Below are 26,911 nucleotides of genomic sequence, written 5' to 3' on the forward strand. Positions count from 1 at the left end.
AGTCATTTTTTTCTAGTATTCATTGGAAACATCCAGTAAAAAAGATGTCTCATGATGTGATCTAAAGACATGTCAAAAGTATTTGGTTGTGTGATGTAAAGATGCTATAGGTCCTTAAAAGTTTTTTTTTTGTTTCTCTCCTTATTGAATAAATCTCAGAAGGTTACAGAGACCCCACAAAGCAGACTCCAGTTAACAATGTAAATTTGCTCTGATTTAATCTACGTTAGATCTGGAATTGCAACACTTATAATTCAGGCCCCGTTTCAAGTCTCCAAATGGGGCAGCCTCTTCACAGCATCAGACAAAAAGCCCAGCATGTTGAATTTGTTTGATTTTTGTGGCACACAGCAACATCACCATGTGCATCTAATAAAGGGACAAAACAAACAAGCAGTTCAAATCTCTAAATGGCTTTAGAGCCATGTGTTATTGGAAACAAACCACACACACGGGCACATGAGCATCAGAAAACAAATTTGCTCGTGGAAGGATAGGAATCCCTTATGTGTGTGACTGCTTCCAACAAAGGGGTTGAGGGCAATTTAGCATTTGTAATTTTGTCATAATAGAGCTTCACAGTATACTCCAAAACCTGAAATATGCATGGGGTTTACCCTATTTAAAAACATTTTTTTCCACCCACTTGGAATAGTTTTAATTAAGGTGACATTTTTGTAAAAAAAATAAACAAATGTTCAACACTATTCTCATCTTACCTTACATACCCACATACTGTATGCCTTTGCCAGACCCAATACCACAGGAAGAATAAAGCATAATAATAACATATACTGTAGATATTTAGAAAACAATGTTTAAGTGAGATTTTTTTCCCTAAAACTGATATAATAAAGTGAAGAATGATCTAGTTAACTAGAAACTGTACAATTTGGTTTATTAAAGACAGAGAATTGTACAATAATTGTATGACATATACAGTATATTTTTGAAAAGTAATGAAAAATCGTGTGTGAAAAAATAAAAAGTGCTGTGGGATTCCTTTTTTAAAAATCCTGAAGAATTTTGGACTGAAAACCAGAACAAAGGGTCCTGGTTCCTTTTATTTTACTTTTTAAAAAGCACACAGCTCATCCTACAGCACCACTGTTATGTGTGGCTTTGAGTTCAAAAGTGGCCTAGGTTAGTGGCACTGGCTGTCACTAAAACACTAACATAAATGTATAATTGCATTAGATATTACATTAATATATAGGCAGTCAAAGAAAAAAAAAGAATAAGCATAAGGAATAAACATCTTTACAACACTCTCAAAACTATTGTGAGCACTCAGAAAACTGCCACATACATTGCATTTTATTCATAGCTGATATTTCCTGGGCTTAATTCCCAGCTTGATTAAAATCCTTTCCGATTGGGAAGTTTTTTTTTTTGCTTTGAAGGCTGTGTGCAGCTCCCATTCTATGCGTGGGGAGACTTGCTTTGTTTTCGCAAGCAGAAATAAAGTTAGTGTATGAGCTCATTTACACTGAGTGTGGCTGGCAGTGTTATCTGGAGACAGAAGAGAGGATAGACGCTTGAGAGATGAAAAGCCCAGCACGGTGACAGAAGTCTTTATTAGGCTGGGCAGTAATGGAACATGTGTATGCAGGCTAAAGTGACAGAATCCGAGAGCGTTCAAGGCAAACTGCAACGGTAAACATGCTTTATGTCAGTGGAGCTCAGCTGATGTTTAGTAAGAATCACAATTTCGAGTCTTTTTCACTTAGAAGGAGGGCATTTTTCTAAGAGCTGCCTTCTCCACAATGTTCTGGATGGTAGGCAAAGGACCTGAGGCATAAAAATTATGTTCTTAAATTATGTTTGCTGAAGGAAGCTTTGTGTTTAAGGCAGAGAAGTGAAGTAAAGCACAAGAGGCATCAGATTGGTAAAAATAAAAAATGCCTAACACATGATACGAATTGCTCAAGCTGTTCCGAGTTGTCTTTTAAGTGGCATGTCTGTTAAAGTGTTTACCTGCTATATTGTTATTTTTTTGCCATATTTTCCTTCCTTCCATTTTTTATAAAAGGATTTTTGGTTTTAAAAGACTTATTACGATCAGTGCAACTAAAATTAAGTATGTCTGTATGTACTGTATTGTATATAACCATACAAGGAACTAAATAAAATTAATGGTGCCCACTACATGTAGCACTAAAGGTTTTTGTATGGGGATTTGTCACTAGGATGTCAGAAAACTGGTCTTTTTAATGTGTAAAGTTTAATACATGTTAGAATTTTTTTTCTAGGGATTAAGACAATAGAAGAGCCATTTAAATATATATATAATTGGTTTTTTATAACATATTTTCATGTCAAATATGGGATTTAAGATTTTATGACTGTTGGTATTGAGCATATTGGAGGAAAAGAAAGCATATTTAAATACCACCATGGCTATAAAAATATTTGGTAACGTAAAAAGACAAGTTATCCATCATGCTGACTTCACGAGGCATGCTGTGACAGATCTAGATGACATGGAAAAAGATCTCCATTAATGTCTGTAACATTTCAGAGAAAAGGGTTGAGAAAGTTTTTTGTGTGTGCAAAACTCCAATGAAGCCCATTGGCATGTTGTGTGGTCTTTTTTTTTTTCCAGAATTACTGAGTAACTCAATAAAGATGTTCATTTTCTATAACCCCTTCTCCAACTCTTGAATTGTGCTAGAGACTTTTTTTTCAGTTTGGAATTTCATAATCAAGGGCATTTAAATAATATTATTTCAAAAAATATATTAAGGATGTAAATTGATTTTTTCTTTTACACTGCAAATCATGTTTTGTTATGTGCTATGTTTTCTGGATTACAGTACACTGCAAAAGATTTTGTCAAAAATCTAAGAGGAAATGTAGCAAAAGTATTAATAACAAACACATTGGGGTCTGAACTGAGCCCCAGTGACTCCACTGTCATCCATGTGACCTGTGCGTTCTTTTCTAGAGCCACGTCTGCTTATTAGCTAATTTTAACACTCAAAATATCCAAGTCACTGATTGCCACAGCCACAGTCCTTGTAAATTCCTGCAGACGCCTTGCGGGATTCCACGACACCTATGAAATTCAAAACAAGCCTTGTAATGTTTTATAGTCATCTGTGGGGTTCCAGTAAAACAGGGGATCATTTAAAATGGAGCGCAAACCTGCATTAATGCTGCCAAACAATAGGCATATCTGCAGGCTTAATTAAAACAGTAAAATGAGTGTCTTGTAATCTTCCATGGATTTATAAAGGGATGAAATGAATTTCTTTAATTTTTTTTTCTGTAGCATTGGATAACTGAGTCCTATCACCTCAGGCATTAGTACTGACAAAGAGAGGACATCTATAAAACCTTAGATGGCCATGTTTCTGTTCACATGTGAAAGTAATCAAAAGATAAATTTCAAGCAATAACGGCTATGTTATTTATTATCTTCTAGGAAGGTAATCTGCTGTCTTGCAGCAGCAGAAAACTGAACTCACTCATGTGAAGACAAGACAAAAGTCTCGTCTTGTGTTCCGACTGGACTGTGAGCTGTATTATGAAGCAGTTCCACATAATGGGCAACTGTGCTTAATGTGTGTCATTAATGTACTGTACATGTAGGGTTCCTTGTGTTCTGGAGAAACTTTATAAATTTTCTTAACTTCAGTGGATGTAGGCTTTTTCATATTTTATACAGTTGGGAGAAGAAATAAATATATACAATTTAATAAATCCTGGTGACCTTGTAGAAATTCTTTTTGTAATCAACATTGACATACTTTTGTAGTATTAAGGCCCTCTTTACTGTACCTCTGGCTTAGAAATCAAATATTATTCAATAGTTTCTGCATTTTCTATCATCTTGAGAGGAATTGGTGCATTATTAACACATTTTACTAGAACAGACCATTTTTTCATGTCACATTTATAGTGCAGAAGTTTGATGAACTGAAATGGACATTTTTGATTAAAATAACATGCATATGCAAATTAGCACAATGCAAGGTTGTTGGAAAAGGCCCAACAAACAACAATTTCATTTGTTGCTTGAGAGAGATAGCAATAAAAAGTGGCTCTGCTACTCTCCATCGTCTCTCAAGAAAGAATTGATTGTTTGAAATCTATTTACTCTCGTATCTGAAGAGGCATATTAAAATGTGAATTTTGAAAATCTGTATGAACAAATCACCTTATTTTTCACAAACATTTCCTATAAAACTTTTAGAAAGAAAAGTCTTCTCTTGTGCTTCACTTAAGTTCCATTTTATAATGTGTTTTTGTGAAATATTGGTTGAAATTTATAAGTATTAGAGCTATAGTCACAATCTGTGAGTACTGAGTGGTATTGCTAGACTTTGAAGATATGCCTTCTACTCTGGCGTGCACTGTCCGTAAGAGAGTGCCCAGGCAGTTTAATGAATGACACTAACTGATAGGGAGGACAGAACAGAAATGACGCTTTCCAACTGTGACCAAGGTGTCAGAGCTAAATTCTGACTCGGACAACTTAGACTTAGCTTATAACGTTTCAGGTTTGCATATTTGTAATTTCTTCAAACGTAATTTAATTTAGACTACAGTTACAGACCAAAAACAGCATACAAAAGTATATATATATATCATTCCTCATTTTTTACTACAGCTAAAAAGATTTCACATTATCCTGATATCCTCACCAAAAGGGTATTTGTACAAACAAATATTCCATTGTGTTATTTTCAGCCCAGTGCCAGCACATTCCTTTTCAAGCAATAGCTTCCCCACCAGATATAGCTGGCTTCGATTCTACACTGATATAGCTTATTTGTGTCAACAGGCTGTTACCCTTTCAGAGCACCTGTTAACCACAATGCTAATCCTGTTTGCTTTGCTCTGCTGTAAAAGGAGTAGCTTTGCAAAGGCAGAGGAGCACTGTTCATTCTCCTCAGTATGAGATGGAGAAGTTCTCATAACCCCGTTTTTCACCCATTTGCACATACAGTATGTCTCTTAAGCACTTTTGCTAGGAACACACTTGGTTTAGGGACTCTTATCTGACAGTTATGTGTGGCCTGATATCATCTCTGGTACAATTACAGGACTTGGACAGGTTCTTGACTTAAAAACAGTTGACATATTCTCCAAACCACTGTTAAATAAGTATAAAAAAGAAAAAATAACAAAACAGAAAAGCATTTGAATCTAAAGTTCACGTGCCATTTAGTGCATAAATGTAGTCTCACTGTTTGTACGAGAACAATATAAAATAAAACACAAAACTGTGAATAAACCTGTAATAGGCAGAACAAAATTACCGTACATCCAGAATCAGATAACTAGTCTAGCCACAGTGGTTATTCATTTAGCTTTCTCTTAAGTACCTGAACATTAAGTACATCATTCTCAGAATCCCATTCATATAGCATAATGGGTTTTAGTCATTGTAAATGCATCATATGAGGCAATAGAACATTTTACATATACTAGTATATTACTTGTGAAATGTCACAGAAAGATCAGTGTGTGGTCTGCTATAAACTACACTAGGCAGCCACTTTTGAGTTTGTTGGTTGAATACTGTACACAAGACTTTAGGCTGACTGACTGGTCTAAATTGAAGTGCAGTATTAGTAACATGATCACTCTAATAAAAAGCTCATAAATCTTCCCAGTATTAGCCTGTGAACAGATGCAGGCATTGTGGTGAAGGATAAGGTATCACCTTGGGTATAGTTGATGGTATTACGAAGAACGCAATAGCACGATCATAGCCGTGAATTAGCACTGTAAATCTTTCCTCTCATAGTTAGCAATAGGTTTCCAAGTAGATTTAGTTACCAGTGGAGCTTGTTAAAAGGAGCAGTTGTCAATATATGCCAGAGTGTTGTTACATATTTTGTTTCTAGAATTAATCTACTATTTTAGTTATGTGACATCTTTTTAAGACCCCAGCTATTCTCGTAGGTGTGAAGTACATGTGTTTGTGTGTGCCGGTTTCAAAATAAAAACTCGATATGCTCTTTGTAGAACCTTTTAGTGTCATTCAGACATGCTTGCCACTAAATTCATATTTGCTGGCCCTGAAAAGATTTTACAAGATTGTCAATTTGCAAGTTCTTACTGAGTTCCTATGGTTTATGCCTTTCGTAGTTATAAAGGGATTTTGAAATATGTTATGACAGCATCACCTTCTTCATAAAAGCAAGACCAATTTAAAGTCATAGAGCATCAGTAAAATTGAAAAGATCAGTATATGTTTTTGTGGACCTACCTACCTCAAGTAATACATTTAAACAGCCCTTACTTATAATTTATGATGAAGATCGATGATTATTAATGAAATACTTTTCAGTGGAAAGATTTATAATTGTAATTTCCCCCACAGGAAAGAAAATATGAACACTTAATTCAGTAAGACAGAAAAGTATCAAATACTAAATCAAATGTGAATATTGCTGAAAGTGAGTCTGTTAAATTCTGCTTTAGTAAATTCAGTAGAGATGGTTTTAATTGTATTTGATGTAGACTTTGCCAAAGAAAAGGCACTACTCCACTCCCATCATGGGATCCGCATTACAGTGTTATTCTCTACAATATAAAATGAGGCTCAAGCCACATTTAAGTGGTTTCCAAGGAAACCACCTGTCCCAGGAGAGGTTTGTATAATTAAATTAGTGTTCCTTTGTATGTCAATTAATTAAAAGGATAGATAGGTCTTTAAGCCACTGCTTTCACTTGAACAGGGAGAAAACCACAATTGAATGTGTTTTTACAACCATAGCAGGGCAATAAATAATCCACCCACGTCCCATGCTGCTCATGGTCAAGCCTGAATGTATTGACATCTATCTAACTGATGATGAAAAAAACAAAGAAGGATAAAGAAAAAGGTACTGTACCAAGTGATGCCTGGACATTCCTTGCTGTTGTATTGAATGTCTACCTGCTATCTGCCAAAGGCAGAGAATTCTCAAACTGACGATGGCACGTGCTGAAGACGTGTTTTACTTTGATTTTTTTTAAAAACAGTTACCGTATTTTTTTAAATCCCTAATGCAATCATCAGTCACAGATTAACCCAGCTCCTTGCCCCACTCTTGTATCATCATTGGACAGTTGAAGACACAAGTCACTCATCCTCCACAATGATAACTGGCAGGCCATTAGCTGCTTTTAACACTGCAGTCCAACAGCACAAAGACAAAAGACTGTGTACATATTTCATTGAAACACATAGAATCAAGGCAACCACAAGGGGTCACTTTTTTGCCATTGTGGCTTACCTAAAACTCACTAAATCCTGGTGATATCTGGCCATTTATAGATAGCCACAGCTTGGGAGTCCAGTCCTTGTTTCTATTATTCAGTATATCCTATCAGGCCTCTAAGTTTATAATAAACTGTTAGTGAAATACATCAGCTGTTACATTTTGAGAAAGCTGAATCAGCAGTTTATTTTAGTATGATCCATAATGGTTTTCCTATATTATTGACTAATTTTGTGTGTATGTATATATATATACGCATCAGCCTTGAAGGGTTTTTATAAAACATTTTTTTCAAATGGTCAGGATTACAAATGCTAAGTCCTATTCAGACTTTTAACCTTTTATCCTTATTATCCACAAATCAACTTATGTCATCAAAACATGGAATACTTTTAGCTACCAGCAGGTGTGATTTCAAATGCCAGAGACAAAGAGGTTGTAGGTCTCTCTTTACACAGGGAGTCATCAACAGCTGTTTGCATGTCTCTCTGTTTATTTGTGAAAAGCATTTACAGAAGGGGATAGGGTGTACTGTAGCAGAGTACTGTAGCAACATGTCGATCCTGGTGCCTTCTATTAGTAGATAACACTAATTCTCAGTGAGCAATTAGGGAACATTGAGCAACATTTTTTATATAATTAAAACAAAATGTTTTCTGCATTTCAGCCTGTATTACAGATCTAAAGCTTTCAGCATCAGTAGCAGTAGTAACTCAGTTTTTATTGTTTCTTTTGCAGGGGTACGCCTAGACAGAGTACGTGGAGGACGGCAGAAATATAAACGCCGGATAGATGCTGAGAACAGCCCTTATTTGAACCCACAGCTGGCCCTCCCTGCCAAAAAGCCATGTAAGCCATTTTTTTCAATTACCGATCATTTATTTAACTTTTGTTCCACAGTTTTGGAACTGCCAGTGCTTTAATCAATTATAGTGTTACAACACGAGGGACACTTGCATGTATCCCACAAAACAGGAACTTCTATTGTCTGTTCCTTTTCAATCCACATCAAAAATACAGATGCAGCCATTCAAAGTGCGCGGTAAAGACACCGCAGTACAGATACCGCAGGTAAGATGACACGCGATACCGCGGTGCGTGATTGGTTGACCGACAGGGGCACTCGTGGTCCGTTGGTCTGTCGTAGAAAGACTTACTGTACTGTAAACGTCTTTACTGTGCCCGTTGTAGATATTGAATTTTACCACTGAAGGGAAATCTTAGTAGCTGAGCATAAAAAGAATAGGAGCATACTGTAACGCGTGTGAAGGCCATAAACGATATTAATTTTGGAACGTAAACATACAGTATATGGCTGGTCTTGGTACTTTAAAGAAAAAAATACGCACCAGTATTCCATTTCTCCCTAAACATTGTAAGCTTCGAAGTCTTTAACTAACGTGATACCGGAGTCAACAAGCATACTTTTAGAATTTGATTAAAAGGGAATATAATATGGAATCGCATATCTCAATAATTTAATAACGGTATGATTATATCCGTGTACTGCGGCAGAGCTATGTAGGGCTGTTTCGCCTGCCTGATCATGTGAGCTCTCTTGTAGCCTACTGGTCTAGGTGCGTGACCACCAGCTGGTAGGTTGGGTGTTCGAATCCAGCTGGTACTGGACTTTTCATTTTTATTTATTTATTTTTTAATCGCGTAACATAAACATATTACCGTATGCAAACTGTACTGTATACAGTATGTATATGTATATTTAATGTCTTAACTGTGCCCGTTTAATTGAATTTAAAAAACATATTTAACACGAACATTAAGCTGCTTACATCTTCCGCCTGAGAACAGTCACCCGTTGCTACCCAACGCAGAATGGTGATTGGCTGACACCATCTGACACCCCTCTGATTGGAGAAAAAAGACGTGCTGGTGTGCTATACCAGGAAGAGGATTCTTTCCATTCAAAACGTGTATTTTAAAAGTTTAAGAAGTAAAAACCTTACAGCGTACACAGATTTCTAAACTGATCAGGATCGTTATCTTTGTCTCATGCATAATAATGTTCACCGCTCTGTCCAGCAAATTAATAATAAACTTTATTTTATATAGCTTTTTAAACGAATAAGTAATTAGATTGCTCATAAACCTAATCACTTGCTTTTTCTTTTTATTTAGGCTCAGATTTCAACTATAGATCGTATTATTAATAACCATAATAACAACCAACCAACAAAAACAACCATATAAACATAATACCAACCAAAAACATAGATAACAACCACAATACAAAATCAAATAATCAAACCATTTTACACTCGCAAAGTCATCCAATTATCATAATCCCGCCCCTTATGCAAAACCAAACCTTCCTCCCATCCCAGTTTATCCTGTTTATCATAAACAAAATCCACCTCATAAACAAAATCTTTCTAGTTCACAGGTTTGCATGCATAATTTAATTTTGAAAGCCACTGAGACATCAGGTACTACTGTTGTATTTATGAAAAAGAAACAAAACAAAAAACATACTAACAACTGTGCCATCCTACTCCTTAGTTAATACATTTTATTATTCATAAACAGTTAACATTGTTAGCAAAATATTTTGAATTATATTTAACCCTATTTTTTCTTTAGTTTTGTATTTAACTTATTATATGATAGTCAGACTTAATGTATATTAATGTATATTTGAACAATGAAAATATATTTTTACAAGATTTTACATTAAGCACTTAAAATTAATATGGTTAATAATAGTAAACTGTAACATGCTGTAACAAGATCGGTTAAACTTCGAAGAAAATCCTTTCAGAGAAAATGTTTCAGGTGTGAAGAACAAACCTGTTCCCACACACCCTGCCCCCACTACCATTAGAATATACACAAACATTTTAGCGTTTCATTCTGAGCAGAAGACCCTCACACCTGAAGAGTGCTGGCTGTGACGAATTAAACCGGTTTTACAGGTTTCAATCACAGATTGGGACTCAGTAAAGTAACACACAGCGCCAGTGGATTTGATAATACTGTACCTAACCAAAATCCGCAATATGGAAACAGAACCTGTGTAATTGTTGATAGATGATGTACTCGTAACATTTTTTCAAGACGAACTACAACATTTAAAAAATGACTTGTATGTACTTGATATCTCTAATCAATCCACGGGTCCCAGCACAAAACGAAAGTAAAACGCATACCGTTTCGCGCTTCTTATTAGTTGCTCAAAAGTAATTTGACCGTATGAAATGCATAATATAAACCTAGAAACATATACGTGAGCAGTACTTAAGCACTGTAGTATCGGTGTTAAGACATACCTCTCAAATACTGTAAATCAAGTTAAAAATATCTCAAGAACGATTCTGGTCGTAATGAAACCATGTTTCGTGTATGTTTTCTTTTTCATCTTGAAATAACTCATTTCTAAATACCTTTTTCACTGTTAACATCTTGTAGCAACTTTGCGACAAAATATACACTCTGACAGTTCATCCTGCTACCAACATTAAATAAAACAAATCTTAAGATTTCTATATTTATGTCTTTATTTAGTGGTTTCATTCGAAGCTTACAATGTTTAGGGAGAAATGGAATACTGGTGCGTATTTTTTTCTTTAAAGTACCGAGACCAGCCATATACTGTATGTTTATGTTAAGATTTCCCTTCAGTGGTAAAATTAGATATGAATATTCAATACTTAAACGGGCACAGTTAAGACATTAAATATACATATACATATTGTATACAGTACAGTTTGCATACGGTAATATGTTTATGTTACGCGATTAAAAAATAAATAAATAAAACTGGAAGGTCCAGCACCACCATTATGTTTATATGGTTGTTTTTGTTGGTTGGTTGTTATTATGGTTATTAATAATACGATCTATAGTTGAAATCTGAGCCTAAATAAAAAGAAAAAGCAAGTGATTAGGTTTATGAGCAATCTAATTTCTTATTCGTTTAAAACGCTATATAAAATAAAGTTTATTATTAATTTGCTGGACAGAGCGGTGAACATTATTATGCATAAGACAAAGATAACGATCCTGATCAGTTTAGAAATCTGTGTACGCTGTAAGGTTTTTACTTCTTAAACTTTTAAAATACACGTTTTGAATGGAAAGAAATCCTCTTCCTGGTATAGCACACCAGCACGTCTTTTTTCTCCAATCAGAGGGGTGTCAGATGGTGTCAGCCAATCACCATTCTGCGTTGGGTAGCAACGGGTGACTGTTCTCAGGCGGAAGATGTAAGCAGCTTAATGTTCGTGTTAAATATTTTTTTTAAATTCAATTAAACGGGCACAGTTAAGACATTAAATATACATATACATAATGTATACAGTACAGTTTGCATACGGTAATATGTTTATGTTACGCGATTAAAAAATAAATAAAAATGAAAAGTCCAGTACCAGCTGGATTCGAACACCCAACCTACCAGCTGGTGGTCACGCACCTAGACCAGTAGGCTACAAGAGAGCTCACATGATCAGGCAGGCGAAACAGCCCTACATAGCTCTGCCGCAGTACACGGATATAATCATACCGTTATTAAATTATTGAGATATGCGATTCCATATTATATTCCCTTTTAATCAAATTCTAAAAGTATGCTTGTTGACTCCGGTTTCACGTTAGTTAAAGACTTCGAAGCTTACAATGTTTAGGGAGAAATGGAATACCGGTGTGTATTTTTCCTTGTGATATTTTAAGCTCTAGTTGAATGATAGGTGTCGCATTTTAAATCATTTTCGTAGCTAGAAATTATGAAACGCCCTGTTAAAAGCAAGGAAGTTTTTATGCCCCGTTGAAGTAAAACAAAATGCCTGACAAAGTATGGCTTGGACAGATTCCAAGTGCTTGTACAAATGTGCTAAAGAAATTATACTTTGAGTATACAGCTTGTCCAAAGTCATCCATTATTAATACTATTAGTAATATCTTCAGTAAAGGCTTTGATGCATAAATATTTCTGATAAAGGTAGGTTGTGTACTTCTGTCCAACTGAGCAATCTTGCTTTCATAATATATACCAACATTTTAATGACTGATGATTAACATGCTGTAATACACAGTTCCAAATTAAAGGCTCAAATGCTGTACATGAGAGGTTAAGCTCCCCCTGGCGGTTTTACAAGGCGACGCCGGATAGTTAGTCACGTGACACACGTGACACACGTGATACCGCGTGATACTGCGTGATACTGTGACACGCCCACCGGGGTATGCCGCGAAATACCTCACCCATTTGAATGGCTGCATCTGTAGCAGGGTTACATACAGAGGACTGTTGCAACCCCCAGTGACAACAGCATAAGCAGCTAAATAATCAACCAGCTACAGATGTTCCTGATAAATAGCACATTGTGTGGAGTGGTGACATGACACTTTGCGTTGCAGATTTACACTAAGTTCTTAGGTTCAATAACAGCTTTGATTGCCAGTGTGTGAGGTGTTTTTCCCCAGGTGCCTTGGTTTCACTCATTTGCTAAAGACATGTAGGATGGGAGGTTTCAGTGTTACCAGAGCATAATGTGAGCAGAGCAAAAACAAAGCCATATGAGCATCATTTGCCAATTTTATTTGTAGCCATGCATTAGATGTTCTGATGAACTGAGGACTCCCGGCCAAGCAGACACATTTACAAAAGGCTTAGGGTATCTACATGTGCCATGTAGATCTATAGGAAAGACCTCACACTCTGCACAGGTAAGGTTGCACTCTCACACTAAACTAAACTAAACCTTTAGTTTTTTTGCTGATCAATTGGCCCATTTGTGAGGAGTTATATCTAAACTGGTTTTATTTTTGAATATGTTTTGTTTGAAGATAGTAAACCTGATTATTGTGGCCCAGCAACTGAATACATTGTGTGAGGTTTAGGTATATGTTGTTTCAAAACATGGTAGGTTGTTAGATAACTCCAAAAAATAACTACCTCAGTTTGGAGTATTTTAGTATATGCCAAAGATTGCTGTGATGAGCAAATACTTTAGAATTCTGTCTACAAACCATAAAGGAGGATTAATTAAATGTAACACAAGTGAAAGGCTAATTCATTATTCCCCTTACCTAAATATTTCTGTGTGTTACAAAATGAATGCTTTTCATTGGCCTAGCAAAATTGCACATCATAGACTTATTTGCTGGTTAGTCAAATGTGTTATGAAAGTCTTTTAATTTTGTTGAATTACCTTTATCCAAAAATAAAATGAAAAGTTGATGAGGGTATTTAAAAAAAAGTCATAAATAGAGAAAGGGAGTGGAAGTGAATCTCCCATGATCCCTAGTTTAGTGACCCTTGTTTCATGAGAAGAAGACATCCTCTTCGGCAAGATGGGGTTAGTTTACTTTATCTTTAAAACACCCATCATTACAAGAAATTGAAAAATCTTCTTTTACATAAATAAACTGGTGTAAGCGAGGATTTGTTTTGCTTATAACATTAAGTGATAATTTTGTAAATTTGGGCTGTAAAATATTAAAGGTAATCACATTTGTGACTTCCTTTAAGCAGCTGCATATATATAGCATATTTATATAAAGACGGAAAGCTCAGAATGAATTATATTTTGTGAACATTAGCCTTGATAAAACCTCAGCAAAATCCCCAGCCCCCCTCAACCCATGGAAGAAAAAAAAAAGCTTAATCCGGATTAAATCCAATCTGGCAAAGACATCAAACTCACAATACTGAGCTTCCAAACCGTCTGACTGCTCTGCAGACACAGAGGAGAAATGCAGTGCTTAACAGATTTTAGCCATAAACCCCTTTTTACTTAATGGTAGCTTATTCTCACAGAAGACAATATGCTTTTATGTATAGCATGGGAAAAAAGCAGCAAAAAATGTACTGTATATACATAATAATAATCATCTGCTCTATCCCAATGGACCACTCATAGTGGTTTTATTGTGCTAAAATTCACTTTGGCAAAGTTGTTTTTGAGTTTATAGCTGCTATCTTTAATTCCTTTAAAATTAAAATATGCTGATATTTCCTGTTATATTTTATGTACTCTTTTTCTTTTTCTTCCTATATAAAACAACACACTTGGTGGTGTGATAATTCTTTTGTGACAACCGATTAAAGTAATGAGTCTTGATGAATGGACTCAGTGTACAGCTCCCCAAACCTGATTTCCAACACACTGGCCGTGGGTATTTTTCTGCTAACAGATATAGCAGGCATACAAAACACACCCATGTCAGGCTTCTTCTGTCTCTGCTTTGGCAGTGCTGAACACCAGCTAAACTGAAGTCATTTTACATCAGATACCTCCAACACAGCAAGGACAACTTTTGGTTTTGCAGTGTCTATCACCCCAAACCTTCAATTCCTCAGTGAATTAAAGCCATTCTCAGTCTTGCAGATTTCTGTCAACAAACCACATGTCATCTTTGTTATTGCAGAACAGAGCTTTTTAATATACTGATCAGGAGCACATTAGAATCCATGAATTTATGCACAACCAAAAACTTAAATGAACCAATAAATTCTTAGACTTTTTTTAGTTCTTTTCATCTCTTAAAAACACTCATTTCAAGATGTTCCTAGAATGTTGCAGGTGCAGTGAAATCTGCATCTACTGTATGTAAGAAATGACTTTCTTAATAATTATAGTAATTCAGTGGATTAACTTTTTTCAAAACAAGATAATAACTGGGGTAGGCTACTCCAGGACCGTTGCTGAAAACCCATGTTGCTATGGCCTTGATTTGCACAATACTAATATTTTGACTTAGGGGTTCATTAATAATCAAGTATTTTTATTAGGTGTATCTGTCCCAGTAAAAATAATTGCAGGTATGTTGTTGTTTTTAACTGAATTCTATCATTTGAATTTAATTTTTATGACTATTATTTACATCTTTTCTATAGAAACACATTTCGAGGCACACAGTTTAACTGTTCTTCTGGATAAGGGAAGTGAAATAGACAAGCTCCCAATTCATAGCCTGGAAGCCTTTCTTTGAATAACCTGATTGATTATTTAAACATGATAAAGGCATTGGAATTGGAAATTGGGTGGCATTGATTCTAATTAGGAAAACATTAAATAAGATTTACTTAGAGATAGCACTCACAGATATTCAGTCCCTTGTGTGATGAGGCAGTACTGATTGATCTAAAACACTTGTTGTTATGCCTCTGTAAGTGTTTGAATTAAAAAATAATTACTCTATAATGCTTTTTAATTTAGAAATAGCTGGACTGCATGAGTCCAGTCCTGTCTTCAAAACCTGAAGAATATTTTATGTAGTTACACTTTTGTTGGTTTTTATTGCTTTATCTAAGAAATCTAAGAAAACAACATATAGTTTCAGTGTTCTTCAAATCTAACAAAAATATTAAGCAATGAACTATCTTAGAATGACTCAAATACAGACTTGAAAGTAGGGTGCAATATTTATTTATTTATTAATAAAAATTTGTTTTGGTGTAATACTGTATGTACCATTAGTGATAATCAGTGCATTATCAGGGATTTCACATATATTAAGGTCTATGCAGCCCCATCACATTTCAGTGCATAGAGTATCAGTCTGAAGTTTGAGTTTACCTCAAAATCCATGTAGAGCACTTTTCTTAAACATTTACTAGGACAAGACTCCAGGGTCGGAAATAAGAGAACCAGTCATTTTCTGTTCTTACAACTTCTGCCTGTGAAATATATTGGGACTTTTATTTGACACATGTTGTGTGAAGTTGCAAAGAATTAAAGCATGTATATACAGAATTGAGTATTTATATGCGTGTACAGTATGGAAGCATACATATATTTATGCATGCAAACAAATACAGTATATAGTTATATATATAGTTCTAAGGGCCTGTTAGACTCTTCCCGATCGCCTAAGGAACATTTTAGTTAACAAGTGTCTATAACTAGATACATTTAAGTTTATTAAATATTCCCTTGTAAGTATGAATCTTTTCATTACCTGTAAATGCACATATTGTTTCTAATTTGGTTGTTACTTGTGTTTCATTGAAAAGGTTCTCTTTTGTATTGCTAGTACTTATCAAAAATGAACCAGCAGAAGATCACAGGGATAAAAATCATACCCCCAAAATAATGACATATCATTATTTTATTTTGTTATCTTTGTAACAGCTTTCTCTATGGAAAGGATTGTTAATTATGAAAAGAATGTTACTTACATTTTCTAAAGTCAGTTAAAATATTTCGCTATTAATCTTTTTTTTTCTGTGCATTTGGGTTGTTGTGTTAATGTGATGGTCTCAGATAGTCACCTTGTCACTTTGACAATAACCATCCAGTTATCCATCTCAGAAATAATCTGTTGGGTTGAAGAATAAATACAATTCATTTTCTACAGTCATTCTAAACTTTTTAATCTATCTTTATAAATATTGCATTAGCTTCTGTTATCATTTACATGCCACTACCAAAAGAGCTTTTCAAATATGCTATCCCACAGAAATACCCAAGTATTTGAAATGATAAATTGTCTTCATGTCTGTCCCTCAAAAAAACCTGGTTGACACCACTGTATTTTTTTTTTTTGTTCATGTTCAAATACAGTCCCCTTTGGCTGCCTTGCAGATAACAAGATTGTCTCCCATTTGCTGGTGGCTGAGCCAGAGAAGATCTATGCCATGCCAGACCCCACAGTCCCTGACAGTGACATTAAAGCTCTTACCACACTCTGTGACCTGGCAGACAGAGAGCTGGTTGTCAACATCGGATGGGCAAAACATATTCCAGGTAAGAGTGTTCTTTACAATGTATTCTGAAGTCCTCATTAGGAACAAAAATAAAGAAATAAAGATTCTTCTAAATGACATGTCTTGATATTCACACACATACAGTTTTCTGTAAATACATATTTGTATTAAATGTAAGTGAATATATTCTTCAAATGTTTTGCAGTGTGTATCCAAAATACTTTCACTATACAGTAGATATGTACAGTACATACATCATTTGGAAAAGCTATAAAGACACTGTGAAAGTAAACATGAACAGAATTTCAGTTCAGATTAGTTATCAGTATTAATGTCAAAGCCCCCTCAAAGTATTCTCGGATCAGTATATTTTGTAAAAAATATAATATAATAGAATAACCTCTACTTTCCAATTTTACAGTTCTTGCTCATTTAACGAATTTCTCATTCTCTCATTATGTCACTGCTTTGATTTTACTTGTTTTTTTTATTGATTTTTAATCTGAACTTCTTTGGGATTTTTGGGAAGAAGCAAAATCTTGTTTTTAAATTAAAGCTCTCCTTCAATACAGTTATTTCAACCCTTCTAACATTTTACCAGGAAGGAATTAACCTCAGAGAAGCAAGTCACAAAATCCAGCATCCTGCAGCCATTCTGTATTTCTTCATTTCTGTTGAGAAACAATAGGTGTTTTTGTTACTCTACTTAACAAACTTTTTTTAAAATTAGATTATGCATACATTGTTTTGAAAATGGGGGTGGAGAACGTGAATTAATTTGGCATTTAAATCAGCCTTATTTTATATTAAGACAGAAAGACTACATTTGACTGAGATGTGTTCAGAGCCCATTTCTAGTTTTCCCACGATTATCTAGTTTGGCTAAGTTCCAGTGGAGTTTTGGGTGATAGCCAGTTTAAGAATGGCATGCAGGGTCTTAATAGGTTTATTCCCATTGGTATTGCCAATCCCCTCAGCGGCACGAGCTGTGGGATTGAGTGGCTATTTTAGATTCCCAATGCCAGATTCCCCAAGAGCTTTCACTTCAGGTTTAAGCCGAGTCATCTGTAGGCACGGGTGGAAGCCAATAGCTGCCAGCATCAAGAGATAATCAAAGAACTTGATTTGGACAGCTCCACAGTGGAAGATTTACACAATATTTTCTTATACACTATGTTGGTATGACTGCAGGCCTATTTGCTAAACTGTTAAAGCCTGTTTAACTGGATTTAAGCCACTTACTCCAATGACATACTGCACTGAACATATAACTTTGCAGTTATTGAATTCTAAAAAAAAAATCTGAACACATGAACTGAACACAACGGTGTGAGCACTACATAGTTTTAAAGAAACAGGCTATTTTGTGAAGTATTGATAACAAAGTGAACCAGCACTGTAAAATAATTTTTAAAATGTACAGGATATATACTGTAGGGTGCCTCTGGGAGCTCTCTTGTAGCCTTAATTGAGAGGTGGCAGACATACAGCCTGTGGGCCAGTTCATGCCCGCCAAGTCCATTTGTGTGGCCCACAAGACAGTTACGTCCAGAGCTATTGACAAGGTTTCAATTCATTTGGTCTGAGCCTGCAAAGCCCTTACAAGAAGGCACCCTTGGTGATACTACTGCCACAGTCTCACATACACATTGCTCCTTGTGGTTCTCTATCTCTATCTCCAGTTCTCATCTGCATCTATAGATTTAGACAGGGGCATGTCTTACGAAAATGGTGGGGAAAAAATAGACATCATGACACCTGTGTGCAGACTTTCTCCTCCAAATTCTAGAGTGGCCTCAGTGAATGAATCAATCACCAAAGGTCTCTCTGAAATTCTACCTAGTGTGTTTTTTTTTCTCAAAAGGAGATTTTTGAACATAGAGATTAGGGCTCTGTGTTTGTAATTTTGAAGAAAATAAAATTCTGTGGTTCAAGAGAAGTGGAGACTTGTAGAATTGAATGGAAGGTCACCATGATTGCTTTAAACAAGCTTTTCAAAGAGCAATAGCAAAAAGTGTAGTTGTGGTTTTTTTACTGTTTCTGTATTGCCAATATCTTGTGATATCACCAATATCTGGTGTCCAACATTTTTGTCAAATTTTTGTCACGTCTCTTTAACCTTGTCTTTTGCTAATTCTGATTGTCAGCTAAAAACACAAACTCTGCTAATTATGAAACAAGGCAAGATGCTTCTCACTTATCATCACAAGTACGGTGTTAGTCTTAGCAGTCCCTCAAGCAGAGTTTACAGGTGATCCAAATCAATAATCCCAAAGCCTGTATTACTCACATTTCAGACATGCAGTTGATATACATGTACAGGTATCCTTTGGTTTGCAAAGGTAATTCTTTCCTCAAAAACGGTAATATGAAATTTTGCATAATGAAAATAAAATTCCTATTACTTTATATATAAAAAGCTCATATCCCATTTACTAGGTGTAGAAAATCACGCACTATGACTTCCTTTCAAGAGTACTGAATTTTAAAAATAAGAACCAAATTACACACTTATGTTAATTAGCCAATTTAAATAAGTTCAGTAGCTAACAAGGCAGAATTTGTAAAACTTGTAAACTAGGTGCAGTGGAGTTGTTGAACACAATGCAAATGTCTTTTGACCACTCAAAATCACATTTTTTCAGTCCTGTCTATCACTTCATATTTTAAAATTGGGAGAAATACTTCCCTTATTTCCTTTGCTTTTTAATGCCTAATGCAATGGCAACATCCTTTGCTGATATGATATTAAAATAAGAAGTATATTCATTAATTAAAACCACTAAGTAAATAGTACATTAACCCCAACTATTATTTAAAATAATCACAGCTAATAATGCTAAACAACATCACATACTGAGAGGTAATGAGTAAGCTTTACTAAATTGTTATCTAATAAAGATACAATGATTGCAATTCAAAAGGCAGTACAGTATTACATTGCAAAATACCAAAAACTGCTACTCAAATACTGTATATTCAGGTTTCGTATTTAGTATTCGTCACCTCTTTAAATAACTTTCACCTCTCTGTGCTAATTGTATAAAAGAGTGGTGATACTGAAGTTGTAGGAGTTGTAGGGGGCATTAATTGATCTCTATAACATTCTTTTTCATTTCAATCATAATTGTGATTTCTGCTCAAAGATGGGAGTATGGTGAATGGTGATGAAAGTCTTATATGTAATAAGGGTTTTACAATTGACCAAAGGAAAGGGAGAGTCATCTAAGGGAAAGTGAAACAAAACAAGACTTTCCTGGCACAAAGTATATCAGACAGTTCAGCCTGTGATCTTTATTGATTTTAAGTGAAAGACTGTCCCTCCTCCCCTTTACCTTCAGTGAAACTATTCAGTCCAAGTTGCATAACTTGTCTCCCCCCAAAACTAGTTTGTCTCCATGCTCTATATGGTACAGTAATTTCTTAATCAAATTGATGAAGCCCCCTTTCCCAGAGAGAACTGAAACCAATTTATTGGTCATGATACGGCAGCTATGTTGCTAACAGTCGTAACAAACTGTCAGGCACTCGCAGAGGAGCTAATTTGAAGTCATTAGGTGTGCAGCGTTCGGGCAACAATTTGTTACAGTGGTTAGGAGCACTGCTGACATTTCTGAGCGCATTCGCTTAAGATCAGTTCTAGCTGAGACCAGGCAAATTGTAAACTAATTTAAACATCACTCAGCATTACTGTGGCTTGTGTGTCTGAAACCATTGGATAATGAACCAGTCTGTGTTTTGCTGAATGAAGTTAAAACTGCTCTCAGTTTATGAAGCTTAGCCAAAATCAGGATTCAGAAAAAAAATACTTCACAGTGTAGTTTTTAATAACATATAGGCCTATAGTTTCATGTTAGTAATTTATATGGATTGACGTCAAACATTTTATTTTGACAATCCAAATTTATAGCAAACAAGTATACTTACTGGATACTTTTCTTTATCAAAAAGGTAAATTCTGATGTCATAGTGTTATTGTAGCTTGGCACCATGCTGTTCTTTATTAAATTTAGTTATCATTAATCCTAAAAGAAATGTAGCATTATAAATGCTAGCTTTATTATAGTTAGTACAGTAATAAACTGTTTCAACATGACATTTCTTTTGAACATTGTAAAATACAGTGCTTCAAAGACTTTGGGATGTTCAGGCAAGAGATTCCCTATATTTAAGGAGTAAAACTTCCACTTCAATCTACATAATGTGGAAAAGATGATAGCATTAAATGGAGGATTCCAATTCAGTAAATTTAAGCATTCTGTCGTATTTTTTGTGGTATTTTGTTGTAATTTTGTGGTAATTAGTAGCAGTGTGTATGTGGTGTTGTTTGGGGGGTAGGTTTGAGCAAGGGGGGGAAGCAAATTAGAAGGAAAGGAGAAAGAAGACATTCAGAATACATTGAACCAATGTTGTTAAATAAAAATAAATGAGAAAGCACTGTTATGGAATTCTGACAAGCCTTATCTGTGAGCAGGAAGTCACAATGGCAGCAGACAGCACTTGACTTTTGTTAAAGGAACAAGCAGGTACAAGAATGGACAGTGGTGCCCTAATAGTCCCTTTTTAGCATGACAGGGTCCCTACTATTAGCATCCTTTTATACTCCTGGAAATTGCTTAGGCTTCTCCCATTCTAGCTCCTATCTTCTGGACTCTTTCTTTATTTCTCTTTCAATTTTCGTCTGCGCTTGGATAAGCGCATGCTAACACAATATGATTGAGCTGTAAAATGGAACCCTGTCGCCTCTAATCTCTTTTATGTAGATACTAAGGTACTTCCACACTCCACTTCATTCTCTCTCTCTCTCCCTCACTCAGCTCCTATTGTCAGGCAGGCACATGCAGAATGAGCTCTGGAGCAGTAGAGACTCGGTCAAATATTAGAGCTAGGTTTCACGGGGGCGTGATAAGGCGATTATCGGCTCAGTGGTCAGACGTATTGTTGTTCTGTGTGTCGGATTAGAATATTCGCATGGAACCTCGTTAACAAAATGCTGGAGGTGCTTACTCAGGCTCTGTGCTCCCGAGCCGCCTCATCTCCTGCTTGATTGAGGTGTCACCCTTATTGGCTGACCTGTATATATAGGCTTATTCAACTGGGCTTGGAGGGCACAACTGGAATTAAATGAAATTGTACTGCTTCTAACGCTTAGGGCTACAGAAGCAGAAACCATCTTTAGTTGTTTTTTTTTTTTGGGGGGGGGGGTTTCAAAGCTGAAGGGATAGGAAGCTATGACGTCAGTGGCTCATTCAGAGACAGGTTGTAGCTTACTTAGAATGGGACCTGTTGATAAACATTAATGTTTAAAGACAAAATATAGTACACTACAATAGTATAGTACAATAGCATATAAGTATGATCTTAAATTAGAGTTAATGACAATAAACTATAGGGAACATCAAAGTACATATGGTGGTCATGCAACAGTGTCAATGCTGCATCTAAATTAATACTGATTTCACTGTAGTTGCTATGAAATAAATATGCGTTATTCATAATTTCTGTTACTATGTGTTAGTACTTTCAAGTTGTTTACTAAGTTAATTGTGTGAATTTGAATAGGTGAAAGTAATACAAATGGTGCTACGTTTGGTAGAATTTTGTGATCCACTGTATATATTTTTGCCCAGAGACTAGTTTTAATATGTTCCTTTTATTTTCCGGGAAAGCCTGGATTTGCTGGCTGGATGGCCATATGGCAACTGGAGCCAAATCTAGCTTTGTCACGTCTCTCAGTCCCTGGCCTGCTCCTATCTATTTGAGCCAATCTCCAAATGAGTGCTTGTCTGTCACCACACTGGTTCTGACACCCTGGAAATATTGATTAATAGTTGCTTTAAGCTCCTTTTAGCAAATAAGATTTTCACTTTTAGCACGGATTTCACTCCTGATACATTCAGCAAAGTGAAACACAGTAAATTAACAGTGACACTCAGGGAAAATGGCTGACAAAACGGAGCATTGGAATGGAGAATGAAATGTAAATTCTGTGCCATCGTGAAGAAGGCAATTTGTATGCTGTGTATGAATGGATATTTTATTAAAATGCAAACAGTATGTGTTATTTGGCTGTGGTTACTTTAAATTATTTCAGTAGCATATTTAGATACACTCTAATGTATTTATATGTATTTAAAATGATACAGTATGTACTCCTTTAGATTTGCCAGAAGTAGCATTTAGTATTGCTTTAAGCCGAAAACTGGAAGCTATTGGATACTGGATAGTTATTGTGTTATGCTGGGATGCACTGTGCCTGGAAGTGAGACTTAGCAGTGATGCAGAAAATAATATGTACACAATTTTTAAAGTATTTTTAATTACTTTTTAATCTCTTTTGTTTCCTGTGTCAGGTTAACCGTTTTCATGTTCACATGATCTCATTTTAGAGCGTTGTTTCATATATCTAGACACATTATGAGTGGTGAAAGGTGTTAATCAGAATCTTAAATATTATTTAATCTCTACCTTGCACTATTTGTACCAACACAAGATATTAAATTACATATTTAAATTTCATATATTAAACAATGTAATTTTGTTTATGAGATTTTTAATATAGTTATGTGAAAATATATACTATATATATATAGTAATAGCAATCTAAACTATAAATACAAGACATTGTATTGTATTGTAAATGAACAGCAACGATATATTATACTAGTCCCTTCTTACTAAATAGTGCTCTAAAAAAGAAAGAAATGCAGTATTACATTTTTTACATGTATTACATAGTTCATTTGATGCTAGAAAATGATTCCAGTCTGTACTATACAGCATGCCTGTTAGCATTAAAGTAGAGCTTTCAATAAAGGAATAAAAAAGTCAGGCCATCACACAATGGTTAATTTAAAACTGCCCTGCTTTTAATTACATACCATGATGACTAGCAGATCATTAAAAATAAATAAATCAGGTAATAGGGTCTGTTTGGGATCTCTGAGAAGATGGGCAAAGGATATAAATAACATTGTTTTTCTCATACTGTTTGAGGCCAAATGTATAGCTCTCTTTAAAGTAAATTAATTCCTTATTGGCCTAACCCCTAACCCAACAAAAACTGACAGAAAAAAAATAATTCCAGCAAATAAAAGATTTTTCACTGCTCAAACCTCCGTTAGCTCATAACCAATAAACCATGTTGTCGTGATGGCTGGGGTGCAGAATGCACCTTTTTAAAGGTTTGTACTGGATCAAGTGATCTCTTATTGTTTAACAGGTTATTTGCTAATATAGTGTAAGAAAAAAAACAATTATCTACATCTAATTATAATCCTACATTGCAGGAGAGAATGAGAAACAAGGTCTGAAATTAGCATGTACAGTAGAACACATATCAGTTTAGGTAAATAATGCTCAATATACTGTTTGCCTACAAAGGACTCTTTTCCTTGATGCATACTGGTTATATGATCATGCAGCTTATATACTTCCAGCCCATTGCTCATCTCTAGCTCAGAGGATGACTAAACAGGGATTCTCTGTTCATAGTTACCTGTAGGGTGAGAGTGATTGGCCTGCTTTCGCTTTTCTTTCCTGAACCTTAGCCGAGGTAAGGGATATCCCACTAATCTCTGGTGCACTCCTTCACCTGATCCTGTCCCACCCCCACCCTCACCAGCACCTCAGGTAGAGTTTCACAGATGCTTAACCTACATTGGAAGGGGGGATTAATTACCTGGAGAGAAGCTCACCAAAGCAAGTCAGCATGTTTTGGGGCAGAGTACACACTGACCTGGGTACCAGGAAACTTTGAGCAAGCATGGAGTACAGAGAAGCGAGAAAGAGTTGTGGCTGCTAGGTGATAATGGCCAGCTTTGCTTGAATCTGACAAGCCCCAGTCAGCAGTTTTGTACAGTTCTAGTTTAATCCTTTCCCCAGTATCAGGCACATCATGCTACCATTTTGTCACCTCCTGTTTATGTCGATAACATTAAAGCTCTTCTGTCTGATGCTTTAGTTGAAAAAAAAAACATTTTTTTATTTAAATTTCTTTTATTTCTTTCAGTTTATAATGGCGGATGTTCACCCAACACACATATTGAGAAATTATTGCCAAGCCAATGGTCCAAAAGGGTGTGGCAAAATACATTATACAGTACATGAAGGATCATCTAAGGTTCCTCTAGTTTTCCCTATATTCTTTTTAAAAAACAAAAGCAACAACAGAGATATGTTTATTAAGTTATTAAACATTAATCACACATGTTTTTAATATACTTAATATAAACGAGAGCTTTCAAATTCACAGCCAGAAACTGTATGTCATGTTTTACTTGTAGTAAAACAAAGGATTACCTTCATGTATTAGTAATAGTCAAACTCAAATTCCCTGTGTTTTAGTGAAAGATATTTCTGTTCAACACTTGTTGTCTTTTGCTTCGAGTCTTCTTGTTGTCTTTTTTGCTTGTGTATTTTATAGCTTAACATTATACAGTGCAAATTTTTAGAATTTTGGAGCAAAATGTTTGTTTAAATTGCTCTGATATTTTAAATCAGAGCCTAAATGATCAATAAGGTAAATTATCGATTAATTAATTGTTAAACCAGAAGTTTGTGTACTGCGTTCCAGTTTTATCCTGTTATGTAGTTAGTATGTAGTCCTATTGTGTAGTTTTGTATACATTCCAGGATTAAACAAGACAAACAATTATCTAGTTAAAGAAATAATATGTAGAATATATTGTGTGCTCTGTGGGCACCACAGAAAAAGTTATGAAATGACAAGGCATTATATGCCTAAGTAACAAGCATAATAACATTGCTGGTTATAGCATTCCTGTGTAATGACAATGCAGGAGCAGACACAATCTTGAGAGACTACCTGGTAGTAAACCAACCTGACAAAGTTAGACATCCTCAGAGGGCATCTGCCTCTATGCTTCCTGACAGCTGTGCAGAGTTGTTCATCTAGGGTGTTTATGGGGGAGAGCTCTAACTGTCGTGCCAGAGATAGGCCTGGTCACAGCAGATAAGGGTTAAAGCACCATGCCTCGTCTTCACTCTGCATGTTGTCCAGTTTCCTTGCAGCTGGCAGAGAAAGTTGAGGACGACATGTGCCTTACGCTTTGTGTCATGTGCATTTGTTTGAGGCAACATCTATTTCAGCTAGCTTCACATACAGTGTGTGGAGGACTCCCGACTCCCAGCTGAGATTCCATGAACAAAACCGGCAGGAAGGAAATAAGATTTCATTGCATTATTATCCAAGTATAACAAGCTACGACTTTTGATGCTAGGAATCTGTCTGTGCAGATTGTCTCTAAATAATAAACCAAATTTGAAATATGTCCTGTACTTGTTGGGTATGCATTTGTGATAATCTATACCAGGCAAGCTCATAGATGTACTATTACTCATCAATCAATGATAATTCAGATCATAGTTTTGGTTTAGTATTTAATAACTCATTTCAGTCAATTACTCAGTACATAAAGATTAGTTTTTCGCATCCTTCCTCGACCTGTAGTATCATGTAGTCCCATGACAGAATTCTGATGTTCTAGAAGTAGTGTCATTTTTTAATAATAATAATAATAATAATAATAATAATAATAATAATAATTGCTTACACTTATATAGCGCTTTTCTGGACAGCCCACTCAAAGCACTTTACAGGTAATGGGGACTCCCCTCCACCACCACCAATGTGCAGCATCCACCTGGATGATATAAACAATTTAATAGTAAATTGTTTATATCATATGCCCATCCATTTTAGAATAGACAAATCTATACATCTTGGCTCATTTCAACAAGTCCTTCATGTGCAAGAGGAGCATGAAAAAGAACTGGCAGGCTCCTTGGTCCAGCCTACCCATCAAGCCATTCATCTTTTAATACATTGCAAAGCACTGCACAGACTCGACATCAGGTGGAGGAGAGGTGTGTCCTCTGCTGATGTCATTTGCTTGCCTGTAAGCACATCTAAAAAGGCACAACAGTTACTGTTGTTCTGGAGGCTAAGACAGAGCCCTAGCCAACTAGTCCTAACCCTGCCTCCGGGTACACTGAGCAAATT

The 26,911-nt window shown here is 35.6% G+C and overlaps 1 protein-coding gene across 12 annotated transcripts in view; it reads left to right on the top strand.

Annotated features, from left to right (window-relative positions):
* Positions 1 to 26,911, top strand: part of esrrga (estrogen-related receptor gamma a) — a 253,288-nt gene that overhangs the window by 203,617 nt on the left and 22,760 nt on the right. For 10 of the 12 annotated variants that reach the window (XM_088624754.1, XM_088624746.1, XM_088624747.1 and 7 more), the window contains 2 exons: positions 7,959 to 8,069; positions 16,745 to 16,927. In XM_088624754.1, the coding sequence (XP_088480880.1) occupies positions 7,959 to 8,069; positions 16,745 to 16,927 (294 nt within the window). The remainder of the gene's footprint in view (positions 1 to 7,958; positions 8,070 to 16,744; positions 16,928 to 26,911) is intronic. The other 2 variants (XM_088624748.1, XM_088624749.1) reach the window with 1 other exon arrangement.

Source organism: Lepisosteus platostomus, chromosome 3, assembly GCF_059453375.1.
Source record: "Lepisosteus platostomus isolate fLepPlt1 chromosome 3, fLepPlt1.hap1, whole genome shotgun sequence".
NCBI lineage: Eukaryota > Metazoa > Chordata > Actinopteri > Semionotiformes > Lepisosteidae > Lepisosteus > Lepisosteus platostomus.